The following is a 17,088-nucleotide window of genomic DNA, read 5'->3' on the forward strand; positions in this document are numbered from 1 at the left end:
ATGCATATGACCTAATGGTGACGTCATACCTTTTAGACATCAAGAACTATTTATATCATCCTGACATGTGGACAATTCAGTTGTGATTGAGACTCCATTTGGGTCAGTTTGTTTTCTAAACCTTGATTCAACATGCATTTATACACTTTTATTTAATAACCCCCCCCCCCAAAAAAAAAAAAAAAAAAAAAAAAAAAACTGGCAGTAAAAGCAAATATATTTGCAATCAAACAAATAAATGCCATCAATGACGGCGTAGTAATTCATTTGACATCAATGTACACAAATATTTCATTTTCAACGATACTTTTTAGGTTGGATTCATATTTCTTTCTGGGGAAATCAGAGAATAGAGTATTTTAGTTATGGTTGTATTTGTCCATTACGTTATTCTTTAATAAGAAAAGTTACTTCCCTTGTCATAAATTGGCCACTAACGTTTTGTGTTTTTATAAACACAATGAGACGATTACACGGTTCTTTTCTTCTACAAACAAAGCTTACTCTTATGGAACTAATAATTAAGCAAGTAAAGCAGAGTTCGTGTGTTTGATCGAATTAAAATAAAAAATACCTCTCTTGCCATAAAGTTGGCATCTATTGGTTGATTTCCCTCTCTCCCTCCTTCTGTTCTGTTTTATTATTCAATATTAACAAATATTATACAAGTCGACATTTTTTGCTTGATCCGAGGTCCACATTCAATTCTTTTCTGATAAGTGAGTTTGATTTCAGTCATGCAATTTTCTTACTCTTAATACTATTGACTTTGTTGTGTTAAGTTTTATTCAAAACATACATCTTTACGAACTTACCTATTGTATAATCAGGGCGGTTAAATTTTCTAGAAGTCGCGCCATCAGCAAACAGTGTAATCTCAACATTGTATACATAATTCAGGTCTACAACGTCTGTTTTGTTCTGTATAGCATTCGAAAGTGTATCGATACAAATAATGAATAAATAAAGAAAGAGAGGGTAGCCTGGTCACATTTCTCTTTAAATGTGAAGTATGAAATAAGCTATCGAAAGCCTTATCAAAGTCTGATTTTTAAAAAAAAATCCTGGTATGTTTGTTTAAGTAAGATATACATTCATTAATCAGTCTAACGTTTAATCCTGTTTATTTATTTTTTATGAAACAAGTTTGGAAGGGGCTTATTATTAATGGCAGTATATTATTTAGTCTTTACTATATGTCCTTTGTGGCAATTCTGAAGTCTACATTCAATAAGGTGATCGGTTGCCAGTTAGATAAAAGTTCTGAGTCGTTACCAGGTTTTGGAATGAGGGAAATATTATCTTGTTTTAGGAGTAGCGATAAATGTCCAGATCTAAACGATAGCGGTGTTTTTAGTTGTTCGTAGATGAATTGTTTCAGTAAGTTGTTTTTGTTTTGTAAAAAATATATATTTTTTTTTATAAAAACCCGATATATTTTTGCTAAGTTGTTACTTATTATAAATGTTAAGTTTATGCATTGTTTTCATTTCTGCCCTTCTTCTTTTAGATTTGAAAATTATGTTGGATTTATTTTCACATTTTTATGAATTGCTTATGATCTAAGAATTGAACCATTGACAATATAATTTTGTTTAGGTCAGATTTGAAGGATCAGATATTATCTTTTACATGTGCGTATACGACAAATATTTATTAGATGATTTTGCTTTTGGAGTCCGATATAAAAGAAATCTAATCGACAACGTATACTTGGTTTTGAGTTTGAGGGGCATGTAAATTGTTTTTGTCAAGGTATTATATACAACAAATATCAAAAGTTGAAGCCCGGAATTATGACTATTCTGATTTTCCCAAGCTTATACCCAGTACAAACAAAATTGTACCGTTTTAATATAATCACGTTACTTTGGAAACAACGGAATCATTGATCCGCTACATTAAATTCAATAGTTTAAATTTCACCTTTTTCTTTGTACCGCCATGGGAAAACTTAGTTATGTGAACTTCGGGTTACATTTATTAAATTAAAATTGCATTCATATCTTTTATGAAAGCACTTCATCGATTATGCCGTTCTTCTTATCTAATTTAACCCCAAATGAAATGTTGAAATCGCCAGCTTTTAATATGTGCTTATCAAAATTAAATTGTATACAGTCTTGTTCTCGTTTAAAAAACTTTTAATCGCCTGCATTAGGCCCGTATATATCAATAATGGTATACTCGTTAGATTAGATTGAGAGTCCAATGGTCAATATTGTTCCTGTTTTAATTTGATACGATTTAATTTTACCAAAAGAAAAGTTTGGATTGAAAAGAACTACAACACCCTCACTGATAGTCGAGACACCACTTAAAAACTATCTTGTTCTTACGTTCTGCAGGCTTATGAGGACTATTAAACATGAATAAACGACGACCACTATTGATTGTGAGGTTAGATCAACGGTCAAGGTCGTAGTGACCCCTTTTACCTTGAAATTAATTTTATATTAGTTTCGACAATGATGGACGCTCCACACAGGCGACACGTACAAGCCCTGATTTTTTTTCAATTTTCATTTTCCTTATCAGTTCTTCACTTACACAGTTTACATTGTAAAATACAGTGTAAAATGTTGGACTTGTTTAAAATAAATAATGTTTACACCAACATTGCTATGACTCCTCAATTGAAGGGAACAACATGTACAATTTGATATTGATTATATATAATGAACAGTGCGTGATAAAGTTAAATAATGTATTTAGCGTTTATATTGAAGCAGCAATGAAACGTTGTAGTGTGTTGGCAATTGACTGACATTATTTAAACAACTAAATTATTTTAACTGCGATGGTATTGCATGCTTATCTCTTCTACAGGTCGCTTTGTTATGACATGGTTTGTTTGCGTTGCCGAGGGGTTTTCTTTTCCAGATTTCCAAAATTTGGGAGAGTTTCGTTTCGTCTGCATTAAAGTCAATAATAAAGATGTTTGTTTCAGCCGCTTGATTTAACACTTTCGTGGCAACATGATATTAACAAGTCACGTCTTCTTTTGTATTATAGATAACTAATCTAACGAGTATGAAGATAAGGGTTTCAACGTGATGGATGCTCATTTGGAAGAAATCAGTTATTTTAAGTTCAATGTTCTTATGTCTGCTAAGGAAAACGAAACCACAAAGTCGGCCAAAGAAAGGATGTACCGCTTACCAAGTGTGCAGGTACACTTTTTCGTTTACATCAGACCAGGGAAGTTACTTTTGAGTATTTGTTTTGTCATACGTGCACCGCTTGTTGGCGGAGCTCAGGATAGAAACGAACCTCCCCGGACAGTACAAACAGAGGAACCTTTTGTAAAAAAATGTAAAAACTATACAAAACGATTTTGTACTTGTATGTATTGGAACATCGAGAAAATACAGTTGTGGACAAAAATAAAATAAAAAAATAACATTTTACCGACGAGAAATACCAAATCCAAGAACAGATTGCGTTATGGTGTGCTTCATTTTTGACATAGATGCTTAAAGCAAATGTTGAAGAACGTTGTAATACGTAAGGCAATTTCATGGGTATATTTACCAAATGTAGCGTAATAATGAACATGTTTGATTACCGTAGTTTAACTTGACTGATACAAACGCACATTCTAAACTTAAAAATAGGGGTTCTTTTTAAGGGAATCTTTCGACTTGAAATACAAACTAAAAAATTTACATTTTCCGACTTATTTAAATAATCTCTTCGGCAGCAGTCATGTAACCATATATTAACATTTGACAAATTGTTATCTAACGTTTACTAAGTCAATATCAGTGATAAGATTTGCACATCTAACAAAAAAAACCCCACCACATTTCTATATTCAAAGCGCGAAGGTACCGATAGACTATCTGCTGGCAAGTATGTGAATGTTATGACTCTTATTCAAACCGTGGGAATGGGTGAAGGATACCAAAGCTTAAATATAACCCTAGTCCGCATTAAAAACACAAGAACCGAGGCTAGGCAAAGATAAAAAAGAAACAAATAACGCTACTACAAGACGTAATTCAGGTTAATTTCAAGTTGGAAACATATTAACATATGCATTAAACATATGTATCTATTATTGCATTTTAAACTCAGTTATCTTATTAGAACGTTCATAAAACGGATCAACTCCAACCTTGAAATTAGCATTTCATTTTTTGATTATTTCGTTACTGTATAAAAGTTCGAAATATGTTGAGTGCAAAGCTGTGATTAGTGGCGTTTTATTTCGTAAATCTCATTTCTGTAGATAACCTATGTTGGGGTTGGGCTTCATATATCATCGACTCAGGCTCATTTAAATATATTTATGTTTTCTTTCAGTACCTTCATTCAAACCACAATTAAGTATATTTTTACCCTAATAAACGTTGAAACAACAACACATACCTAGGTGTATGCACGTCAGGCGGCAGTATATTTATCCAAGTGAACAAGTCCGGGAAGAAACAAACTGATATATAGCACTATTAATTACAATTTAAATGTAGTTTAATCGTATTTTATATTTTATATGAAATTCTACTTTGAAGTACTGTTTTTGTTTATCTTAATAGCCAAGTTTAAAGAAACCTTTCATTTATTCTACAGTTTGCTTTATATACATATCCTTAGACTTATATGTCTTCCACCTACCATGCATCCTAATCAAAGAGTCTGTAACTCTCGATTTCCACTCACAAATAGCGCCTCCTGACCTAAAAGGATGCTATTCAAACTTGGATTGATCTAATCCAAGGACAGATAAATTCTTCAGCCAAATTTATTTTGTTTTTCTATTTGTTTCCCTTTAATTTGTAACAAAGAAAAGGCAAACGTTAGCTATAATGTTGAGACTGCACAAAACCACTGCTTTCCACAGAAAAAAAACAACAACAACAAGACACCAGTCAACTTAGATAACGCTTCACTTAAAAATATTTTGACCTTCGTCAAATTCTATGATCCCCTTTTTACTCAATCTTTATCAAACAAAACAACTTAGCCACTAAGCTGAACTATTAATTTGCCATTTGATTTGCAAAAATTATAATGTCTTATTGCCTTGGGAACCATACATTTATTATTACAATTTTACCAAGATTATGTGAACACATAGAGCACATGATTGTAAATCAGAAAACCATTCATTGTTTTACCTTCCACCATACTGTCATAGGTTCTTAGCCCTTTTTTCCCTAAACATGGAGCTAGTTTGCTTCTCCTCATCTGGCGAAATGGACCGAAATACACTGTTTCTATATTTGACTATATATATGAACCTGCAGCAAAGAAGGAGCATACGAATAAACAATCAAGTGTGTCGGTGAAAAAGACTCCAATCTTTTAGCATTATAAACCCCAATGTTTTCATGAAAAAAAGGATCTAATTATGACCTTCAGGGATTTTGAACAGACCATCCCAATAATATCTAGTGTCGACAGCTTGACCCGTGCCCATTATTATTCACATTCTCGAGCCATCCTAAACTGATTCTATGGCGATTGACTGTTCTAGCTATTCTCAGAATGCCCAATTGACACCTGCCGGTAACCATAATGAAGCTCTATGGAAAAAAAAAAACGCTTTGGCATTTTTGACCACTTAGCAACTAGCTTTAAATGATGACCTGCACAAAAATGTACCATTTATTTTAAAGCGAGGCTATGGTGTTACGTAATTGAACATATCAAATTTTCGTGTCCAGATATTCTGTTTCAGAATTATGATTCAATGTCATAATAACCGGTCGTCGGAATATAGAACAGGTACTGTATCCTGATAATTACAAAAAAAACAACAACATATAAATGAAAATCAATTATCATGGCCCATAGCCTGCCTTGAAACATTGACAAGCATCATGGAAAATATGTCCGTTTGGGGTGTTCTTGTTTTGTTCCAAAGGTTTTTACTATTGAATTCAACTTTGATAAATATTCATTTGCATTTAATTTATCAGTAAGTCCAGAAATATTATGATACAATACTTTATCGGTAATTCCTTTATTTAGCAAATACCTAATAAACGCTTAGAGATCCCACTACAACCAAAACTATATAAACTGTTAACCCTGACATATGTGAATATTGTTTTATAAAAGTTTTCTTTTCTCATATATTTTCCGCCTAAAGCGTATGTAAAAATAATGGAAATCATGTTTTTCATAAAAAAGGAGCAATTACATTGTGTAGTTAAAACAGTTATAAGTAAGACATATACAAACAAACATATGTATTTATATGACCTACGTTCGAAGCAATGATAAAGCAATGATAAAGCACAATACTAATAATCATAAGTAAGGAGCATAGAAACATCCATATGTACTTAAATATGACATTCGTACGGAGCAATGATAAAGCAAAATAATAACGATTATAAGTAAGGAGCATAGAAACGTACATATGCACTTGTACAACATTAGTAAGGAGCAATGATAAACAAACTTAGAATAATCATAGAGCATAGAAACATATATATGCGCCTACATAACTTTTGTATGTAAGAATCATAGGCATGAACATACTATTTGACTTATAGTCAAAAAGCACGTACTACTAGTATTAATAATCAGACATATATACTCTTGCATTTACGATAGAAACATTTTATATGCATTTAAGAAAAACAAAACACTACGACAGCCTGTGAATATGTTCTAGTAGTTACGAGCCAAACAGTTTCAGGACACAGAGGCTCATCCCCGCAGTTATAAAGACACATGTAGATGTTTCTCCCCCTCTTGCCCCATTATCTTGGTTTCCGCTCTCTGTGATGTTCGTCTGCAATCAGTAGGGGTTGATATGTTAACATTTAAAATCTATAATTAATACTATCAAAGTAATAGCATGAGCGTCATCAAATATCATCTGAAACAATTGAATATTTTATGTCAAACCGTCACTTGTTTGAAAAAAAAACGCATTCAAAACAACAGACAGGTAATAAATTGCATTTATGCTTTAAAGTCAGTCCGGGTGTTTAGATTATCAAGTAAGATTAATATTAGTATCAATACCTGTCTTTGTATCAGTTTTATTTTAGCAAGTGTATATGTCTCTATGAAAACACATGCGAGTGCCATACCTCCATGGTAGTACCGTTTGGTCCAGTGAGCATCGCCAAAGGAGGAAACTCTTCTTGCAGACAGCTGTTAGTCTGGGTGATGAACAAGGGGGCTGAAAAATACGACAATAAAGTATCAGAAATAAAGTAGTAACCGGAGATTCATCCGCCAACTATAAGAGAGTGAGTGGTTTTAAAAGCGCTTGTAAAGTGGGACCATAATGCACAAATATCTACATACCAATACATATTGCCTTTTGAATTTCTTCTCTTAAGAACTTGATCTCATCGTAGCCTTTTACCTACAATATGGTACAAGACAATTAAATCATCGTTACAAAAGCGCATTCGTTTCAAGTAAAAACAGTACAGAAAGGCGTATAAGCATATCTTCATATATAACGCTATTCAGTACCAACGCAGAACAGGGATTTTCTTGGCTATTTTACGCTTCTAAAAAGCGTAATCCACGAAGCAGCGAACTTTTCTCGACAGGGATCTACGAAAGGCATTCTCGTAACGTACCGTTGTAATGATACTTATTTAAGCAACGCGCCATCTCAACGAAGATAAACTTGTAGGTTAGAAAAAAACCATATACTAACCGTGTACGCATGAGTACAGTTGGGGTCTGATGCTATGTTGTCGAGCTCTGTTTTCCCAATGTTGTTACCAACGCCCACCGAGAACGTCACCACGCCGGCCGCATGAGCCTTCTTAGCAGCGTCTGTCGTATTTAGTTCGTCATCGCTGTTGCCATCCGTTATAACCACCATTACCTAAAACGCAAGTAGTGCTTTCAATAACATGATACATTGAAAAAAATGTAATAATTTGAAAGCTCAGTAAATATCTCCTTTATGACTACAACACTTATTGGCCTGCTTTGTGATAATGCTAAATAGGCAGATTTACAGATTTGAGATCTACGGTTGCCAACTTTGACCTACGATAACAAGTTTTTTGGGGATATCGCACAAATCGCATCTAAATTTCAAAGGATGACGACACAATTACCCTATAGCTGTGTGTTTTATGTTCAGAAATGTAATACCCAGCACGGAACCGACATTGTCAGGTATACTTATTTAACCTGGTAATTTTCTTTGATTTCTACGCTCTTTCCTGGTGATGCAGTCTTCCGAGGACTAATGATCCAAGGTTTCATGATTACACATCTCTTTGAGTTCAAATAATTTATCATCATGTTGTTTTGGTAATACACAACAAATGGCTTAGCGAATCACAACTGAATAATGCACAAATCTTATAAAACTCTTACAAATAGTATATAAAAAACGTGAAACCTGCAATTATTGGGTTATGAATTTTCGGAATATGAATTTACCAGCAATCATCCAACTATGACCAGTTGGCCATATAGTTTAATGAACAACCAAAAAAGTTCCTTGAGCCCTTACTTGAAATTGACTACTTGTCACCAACATTGTCGAGTCAAATATAATTGCAATTTTCATCTAAATGGGGCAAACCTGTGTCAAATATTTAGAACATTGTCGGAGTGTTATTTCCGAAACAAGAAATGTATTTCAGTGTAAAAGCAGAATAACGTTGGTGAAACCCCTAGTCCACCATATATTGTCCAAGAACGTTTTATGTTAATATTGAAAAGAACTTGCATAAATTACATGAAAATGAATCACTTTAGACTTCATAAATTACTTTGAGAGGACTCCGAACAATCCCACGCCAGGTTTAGAGCCTATATGGTATGATTACTACGGAAGAACGCACTATCTAAGTACCGCTCTTGCCCAAGTGCGTCCCTCTCATGTCAAATAATGCCTCGCTACTTTTTTATGATAAGAAATACTCTGACATTTTGACCACAAACACGGTCAGCAAGCTTCATTAAAATTAAATAAAAAATGAACAAAGTGTTCACGCTATCACAAAGTTTCAAGATGACTGGATGACAAGTTATTAACTGCACAATATATAATATCATTATTTTTTAAAAGTGAAAGGGGAAATACTCTCGAGAACTTTTGGGTATCTTGATTGGACAATAAATAATTAAGTTAGTGGTTGCACAACGCTGCAACATTCGGAACTCCTCGGCCATTTTTTCAAAAACAACCTCGGATGTATGCCGGTATATCTGTTGAAGTAGTCCGTATTTTTTTGAATAAAAGCATTAATTAAATGTAGTGTTTAAGAGTTGTATTCATTGCTCTCAGTTTAAATTGATTGCCAGTGAAGTGTATTAATGCAAACATAATTACGATTCCCAAGAGTTAAGTAATAAATTTTAATTACTAAATAAGATTACTACGCGATCTATTTGCAGCGGACTTAAACGTACCACTTTTTAAGTATGTAAACCGTCCATATACATCCGAGGTTGTTTTTGAAAAAATGGCCGAGGAGTTCCGAATGACGCTGCAAGTCATCACCGACGACATAAGTTTATAAGGCTTATACTCGTATAGACTACATAAACACTGATATTTCGACGTCGCCTGAAAGTATTCAAAAATTATCAGCGTGTTGCTGAAAAAATCCCCGATTTGCATAGGCTAATAGCAACCATAGATATCCACATTCTGATAGAGATAAGTGATAACTATTTAATAAAATAAAGTATCATTTATTTCCTCGGTCATATGTTTGAACATGTTAAAACTTATTTTCGGAATGTTTTTTTTTAATTTGACAATTTTACACCCCATACTTTAACAGCACCTGGTCGCGCACCGTTGTCTGCACTGTAGACCTCCGTTATGGCCTTGTCTATCGCAAGGCCGGTATGTCTACTTCCGGGAACGTTCGGGACAATGCTAGGGACACTGCTGGTGACATTGCTGATTGCATTGTTGAGGCTCACGTTGTCACTGTAACGGTAAATGAATAACCACAGTCGTTGTTTAACATTTACAGGCACAATTTTGTTATTTTGGGCCAGAGGATCTAGAGTCACGAAAATATTTAATCTATGTAAATATTATCTCTAAAAATATGAAATATGAATACTCGGTAGACGAGTGTAAACACATTATCAATATAGAGATAGTAGCTATATAAATGAAATATGTACTCAATGATATCTTGAGATTTTTTTATACATATTTGTTACGGTAAGCTTTTCAAGTTGCATAAGTACTTGGGTATATTCACAAAGAAGAACTTAATTAACCATTTACAGTTAATATATCAACATTTTCTATCGTGTTTATAATATAAAGTGCTTAAACGGACGGCGTGACCAAGATGTCACATCATGTCAGTTCAATTGCGAAATCCATATTTTCAATGGTTAAAGTAACACTCAAATTCAATACATACACATGTATAACAAACATACTTTTTTGAGTGATAATCCTTTGACTACTCACTAAATAATGCATTTATGGAAAATATTAATTACTGATAACAATATTGATTGTAACCGTGTGATTAATAGCTGAAAACGCAAAACTATTAAATGATTGGTGAGTGCCAAAAGATTAACTGCGATCTTCTAGCGTCTCATAAGGTAAAAATATCGTGTTTTCTGCCCAATTTAAACTCTGTATCCTTTATAAAAATTATTGTTTTTGACATTTACATTTATTCATCCTTTTTGGTATATATAAACAATTGTATTAGTTGTGGTAAATCTTATTTGGGAGTAAGAGTGCATCTATAAATACTTATATCAAGGCCGATAGGCGATTGGTTCGAACACATAGCTTTTTCAAATCATACTTTTTCATCAAGCACTTACGTATTCTGGTTAATATGAAATTCTACTCTTGCGTTAGACGAGTACGTCAACAATCCGACCTGCGTCTTGTTCGGAGAAATTTCAAATCCATCCACAACCTGCAAACATTCGTACTGTGTTTTAAGGACTTCATACTCAGTTAATTTGTTTAACGTCATATATTACAAGACTGAAAGGGTCAAACTATCGACGGATCATTCAGTTTGTGTCCCAAACTAAATTGAAAGTTAAACCAGCAAAATCAAATACGCTATACCTAGGCTGACCAATAAAGGTATTCGAACTAGTCAGAAATGTACGAATTCGAGCATTAGGTCGTACTAAACGTAATTAGACATAATGGCCCGCAAACACATACTTGCTTTTATTAAGGTATCCGATGTAAAATAATGTGACATTTCGATGCCTGGTGACTCTACAATATATCAAATCATACGAAACGATTTAATCTGTAGAGAAAGAATTTGTAATATTGATTATGTTATATTTATTGCAAATACGTTATTTGACCTAATTAAACAATTGGTACATTTCACTTTCGATGTTAAAATAAAGAACACAACTGTCATAACTATATCTGTTATGCATTTTCAGTCATTTGTTTTACATTTAAGTAATCAGTAAGCAATATGTTTTCAAATGGCACCAACATTATACGTGGTCACAAGGCATCAAAATTTAACATTACAGCCAATGGAAAATAAAACGAAAATCATATTTATAATAAAAGCTCTGCTGATTTATAACTTTACTGTGTTTGGAAACTAATCTAAAATCAGGATTAAATAGCGATAAACAAAAGTACAACACGGTTTTGCAACTACCCATAAATGTAAGTATTGTGTGTGCAATGGTATTTTTTACCTCCGATATAAATCTGGTGGCGCGCGTAAAGTCGTTTGATGACAGACTGGAAGAAGTATCCATCACAAACACCAGGTCAAGTTGCTGGTTCGTCCTGCACCCTGAAACATTGGATTTATGCTAAGTGGTTGTAAAGAATTTCGCTGTCAGACTGGAGAAAGTATTAACAACAAACGCCAGTGGAGACTGCAGGTTCGTCTTGCACCTTTTAACATTTGAATGATGTTAGGTTAGTGTAACCTGATGGAATTCTTGTAGTCATTCGAGGTCAGACTGGAAAAAGTATCCACTAAAAACATGTGAGACTACATGTTCGTCTTGTACCCTTCAACATTTGAATGGTGTAAGGATTTAGGCACCTTATTGAGCGCGTAGAGTCGATCGATATCAATCCGGGAGATGTTTCCATCACAAACAAACAGTCAAACTACTTGTTAGTCTTGCAACCTGCAACAGTTGAATAATGTTATGTCTGTGCAACTTGGTGGACCGCGTGAAGTCGTTTGCTTTCAGACTGGAATAGTTATCTACCCCAACTCAATGCCAGCCTGCTGGTACGTCTTGCATCCTGAAACAATGGAATGGTGGGTTTACCTATTGGTTCAATATTATTTGTTTATTGTTAAGTTTCCTCAAGTTAATGCATACTTTGATAAGATGTACCATTTACGTTTATACTTTATTCGGGATTGTTGGGATATGAGTAAGGTTGTGCACACAAACTAGTTTAAACCCCCAGTAAATTAAAATTATATTGACCGTTTCAAGGCGGAACCTAACAATCCTTGATAAACATCCATATTATTTTCTGTAGTATATTTGTGCTGTTAACAGTTCAATGTTTCTGGTTTATGATTGTTTGTTGTTGTGTTCTATGTCTTTGGCTTTGATACTGTGCTATTCAGTGGGTGTATATTGGTTTAACTTTTTCTGTCGTTTTAAAGTGGCGTAGTCTCCCTTTCCATGGTCATTTTTTGAAGACTAACATCACCACGTGAAGTATGATATCATCAATGTAAATAGTTGTCAACATAGGTTTTGACATTTTGATACAAATACCCATAGTTAAAACAAAGTACAAGAACAAATGAAACTATGGTGTCATTATGTAAGTCTCGTGTAAGTCAACCTGAAATAACCAGCTTTTTGAGTTTTTTATGTCTACCATTGCAAATGTTTGCAAGAAGTTGTGCACGATCTAAGTGAACAGCCGCGGACTGATTAGGGTTGTAACATAGAACAGGAAACACTGCCTCTATATTTAACAATATCAATTGTTTGGTACTGCCAGCTATTAATGTGATTGATAATCTATGGTATATACTTAAAAGGGCCTTAAAACAACTAAGCCCTAAGAAGAGACTAGTAAATGTCATAAGACATATATCGCCAAACACGCCTGTAAACTATAGAAGAAACCTTTAATTTACATTTCGACGACGGCTGCAAACTGCTATCAAATCACGAGGATACATCACAAAATTTTAATTACGTATGTCTTAGTTTGTTTCCGAGATATCCTTTCATCTGTGAATATATGTGCTGATTTTATTGTTCTATGTTGCTGTTCATATATTTCCATCCATTTTTCGTAATGGGAGTAAATAAAAACATTCTTAAAAATTCAATTAAATTTTAATAACACAAAATGTTTTATAACATCGGAGCGCAAATATATATTATATTCCACGAAATGCATGCACGCTCGCCCTAATAACAAATTGAATGGAGTTTGGCATCGTCGGCCGGTCTGACCCGATGGAATCGCCGTCCAGGACTTTCCTGCTCATATATTATGTTCCACGTACATTACGAATATGAACATTATATCGTAACACTAATATGTTTTTTTTAAATAATTGTATTACTCTTACCCTTGTCAATTTGTGCAGCCATTTGGGTGAAGTTGTTGGCCGGTCTGCCGCCGTGAAAGTTGTGACCCCAAAATAACCCTTGCTCCTCAAGTTTCCAGCTCATCCCATATGGCGCAGCACTATAAAATCAATATGAGTGGAAATTTTACACTCAGATGTAGAATATACGTTTCACAGTAAGAAAATTGCTCGACATATACACTAACAGTTGTTTCATACCATTCTAGAACGAAACTTATACACAATACACCCCAGCTATTTACAGTGTGAAAATTATTTCTCACAAAGTATCTTTAATAAGTAAAACATAATAATCCATACTTAAATTTTTGTTTTTCGAGTTTGTGGGATAAAAAATACAAGGGGTGTAAGGACTATACACGGCATGATCGCTGTAGACCAATCGGGTAGCGTCATTTATGTTGGTAATTAGATATTTGTTAATACACCATATTAAATAAATAGTTATTTAGTGATTTCTTGCGACATAAGATATTTTAGATAATATTTGTTCCATGCCTTCCCTTTAATAACAAGACATTGAACCTAATTTTAATTCATAGACTTATTTCAGCGCCAACGCAACCATGAACGTTATGCCCTATTACCAAAATATATTTTATATGTTTCCGGTCGGCGTAAAAACGCGGAAGCAAGACGGTAACGACGACTTATATGTAATATGTTACCGGTCGGAGTAGAAAAATCCGACCCGATGCCACGCGGCAGCAAGACGGTAACAAGGACTACAAGTTACCGACCATGCATTTTGTTTCACGAGTGTCGTTATTATTTAGCGAGTTAGTATTTTCTCGTTTTTCGGTGCAAACGTTTTATAAACATTTAACCGCTCCCCTATATGGTATGAAAACTAAGATATATTTTAAATGATTACTTTACTGAATGTAAAAACACTTGTTTTACTTTTTCATTATTTTACTGCAGAACGAAACAAGTTAAGTTTTGGACCGATAGATGCTGAAGAGGGCCGCGGCGATCCCCGAATATAGCGGTTTCGAAAGATTCTGCCACCTGACTGCATTCCAGTTGATTCCAAACCGACCAACTATTAGGTTGTACTGTGATTGTAATAGCGAATGGTTCTGGGTAGCTCGGAACTCATTCTCGTGAATCTGAAGAGTGATTTTACTTCGAACACATTTAAACCTTAAACTAGTGTCAATAAATCGCATGTGTAAGGATTAATTACTAAATCATACTTTGACATGAATTTCCATAAGTAAATGTCAGTATAAGTAAAAAAGGTTCAAAGTTCAAAGAGCTTGATAATGTATAGGTTTACAAACTGAATTGAAAGTTTCAGACAGTCAACAGAAAAAAAGACAGTTGTCTATGTTTGGCCACATATTTTAAATAAGGACGACAGCGATATAGTGAATATTTTACGACATTGTGTAAATTAATGAATTGCAGTAGACAATAACATATAATTGTTGAAAACATATGTTCTACCAGATAGTCTAAACAAAAATTCATGAACAAATATTTCGACTATGGACAATGCAAAACATAAAAGAAAGAACCCCAAAATATTACCTGCCAAATTCCTCCATAGTACCCCGACCTGAAAGTATTTGGTGCCAAGCCATCCTGCGACTCCACGAACGCGAGGCGTCGTAGAAATCGACGATCGTCGGCAAAGAGACAGGAATCACGGATAACATTCACGACCGCTTCAACGACGTCAGCTCCATACGCATTAGACTGCAGGGTTTTATCGGCAGCGTTTGTAACATACAACAATGTAGCTGCTAGGAATACTACGATTGCTTCAATGTTCATGATTGCGTTCACTAAATAACGTTTAGCCTCTCAGAGGCCATTCTGCACACTGCAGTTTTTTCCAAATTATGATCCATATTATCAGAGCCTCATCCGTTTTCGTTCTTGGTCAAGATAAGCTATCAATGAAGTCGTTGTTTGAAAATTCAAATCAATACTCGTATTTTGATAAATGGCCGAAAAAAAAAGTTTTTTTTTATTATTGACATGTGCAAACATAAACGAATTTCAACCCTTGATAAAAAAACATCCATTCGAAACTGTTTTGTTATGTGAATTTAGTATGTCCTTATTATGTCCGTAGGGACACATGTCTTGCACGCGACACGTCCTCTTGATAAGTCGAACACCTGTGGCAAGTTATCTTAAAATATGTCAATACAAAGGAAAGTTAGAGCCCGGACACGACAACCTATACTCTATGTCCATATACACAGCATTTCATTGTGAATGAACCTAAGTGTGACCTTCACCTTAGAGGGACGAATACGGGTCTTGCACGCGACACGTCGTCTTGGTATGTCGAACACCTGTGGCAAGTTATTTTTTAAAAACATGTTCATACAAGAGAAAGTAACAGTCCGGACACGACAATCTATGCTCTATGTCCTTATATGCAGCACTCCATTGTGAATAAACACTAAGTATGACCTTGACCTTAGGGGTAGGGACATGGGTCTTGCACGCGACACGTCGCCTTGGTATGTTGAACACATGTTATTTTAAAATATGTCCATATAAGGGAAAGTTACAACTCGGACACGAGTTATTGAGCCGGACAGGCGGACGGACGGACGGACGGACGGTGCGATTTTATTATGCCTTCCTTCGGGGGCAAAAAAGGAACAATATCAATTATGATATATTAAACAATCGATTATGACAAAATTAATATCAATATTCGCCGACTGTGAACTTTGTTTTTATTTAAATCGATCATCGGACCAACATTCCTTGTAATATTCGACACTTATCTCCACCAAGTAGTAGTTCATCTTTTTTAACTTTACCAAATAGTCATATGTGTAATACCTGATTACAAATATCAGTACAGCTTCGAAGAGAGCTTTTAGTGCGTTCCAAATACTATAAATAGATCTACTAAGTATGTTGATTATCTAAAACCCACAGCGTTCGAGATGTAATCATTATGTCAACGAGGTATTTCATAAAAATAATCGCAATTGCACTTAAGACCAAACGGATTATCAACTTTTTTCTGTTTGCTACAGGGAAGACAAATGAAATGATTTCTGATTTAGAACGTTTAACACCACTTGAAATTGTGTAAACTTATCATGTATATGCGCGAGGTAATGCTTGATCATTAAGTATACGAAAAACTATCATGTCATCGAATATGTATGTAAACACTGGTCCAATATCACCTAACCATTCTTTTTATTATAAGTCATTTTGAAATCTCGATATCAACTAGTTTTAGAAAAAAACAGAGAATGATTAAAAATATAACATGCATATTTCCTTTATTCAAATTACGATTATAAAAATCTTGAGTTCAAATTTCTAAAGAAAATGTTGAGAGCAATAAATGTGCTTGAGTCTAATTTTTTTTTTGTGTTGATGTCAATGTTCTTGGTTTAAAGTCATCGCAATCATAAGTTAGACACTGATCACGTTTAGAGTCAATGCGATCAAAAATTAGACGCAGTTCTAAGTCTACAGTCATCGCGATCATAAGTCAGACGCACGTCTCAGTAAACAGTCATCAAAATATTGTTCTAAATTTACCGTCAGCGTGATCATATATCAGATGGTGCTGCGA

At 34.3% G+C, this 17,088-nt stretch overlaps 1 protein-coding gene across 1 annotated transcript; it reads right to left on the reverse strand.

Moving 5' to 3' along the window:
* Nucleotides 1–6,634: 6,634 nt before the first annotated feature.
* On the reverse strand, nt 6,635–15,368 carry LOC128223498 (cartilage matrix protein-like). The gene is made up of 10 exons (XM_052932778.1): nt 15,057–15,368; nt 14,469–14,632; nt 13,500–13,618; nt 11,626–11,726; nt 10,762–10,859; nt 9,730–9,889; nt 7,640–7,813; nt 7,276–7,336; nt 7,056–7,147; nt 6,635–6,751 (listed from the first exon to the last, which is right to left on the reverse strand). Exons 1-10 carry the CDS (start codon nt 15,300–15,302, stop codon nt 6,635–6,637), a joined length of 1,332 nt encoding a protein of 443 aa, XP_052788738.1. The 5' UTR covers nt 15,303–15,368.
* Nucleotides 15,369–17,088: the final 1,720 nt, after the last annotated feature.

This window comes from Mya arenaria, chromosome 17 (assembly GCF_026914265.1).
Source record: "Mya arenaria isolate MELC-2E11 chromosome 17, ASM2691426v1".
NCBI classification, from domain to species: Eukaryota; Metazoa; Mollusca; class Bivalvia; order Myida; family Myidae; genus Mya; species Mya arenaria.

Bases quoted from the DNA above. Each gene is read 5' to 3' on its own strand.
- LOC128223498 (XM_052932778.1), bottom strand. From the start codon at position 15,302: ATGAACATTGAAGCAATCGTAGTATTCCTAGCAGCTACATTGTTGTAT. The intron at 14,633-15,056 runs GTAATATTTTGG...ATCACTCTTCAG, and splicing joins ACTATGGAGGAATTTGGCAG to ATTCACGAGAATGAGTTCCG. The intron at 11,727-13,499 runs GTAAGAGTAATA...CCAATGTTTCAG, and splicing joins GGCTGCACAAATTGACAAGG to GGTGCAGGACGAACCAGCAA.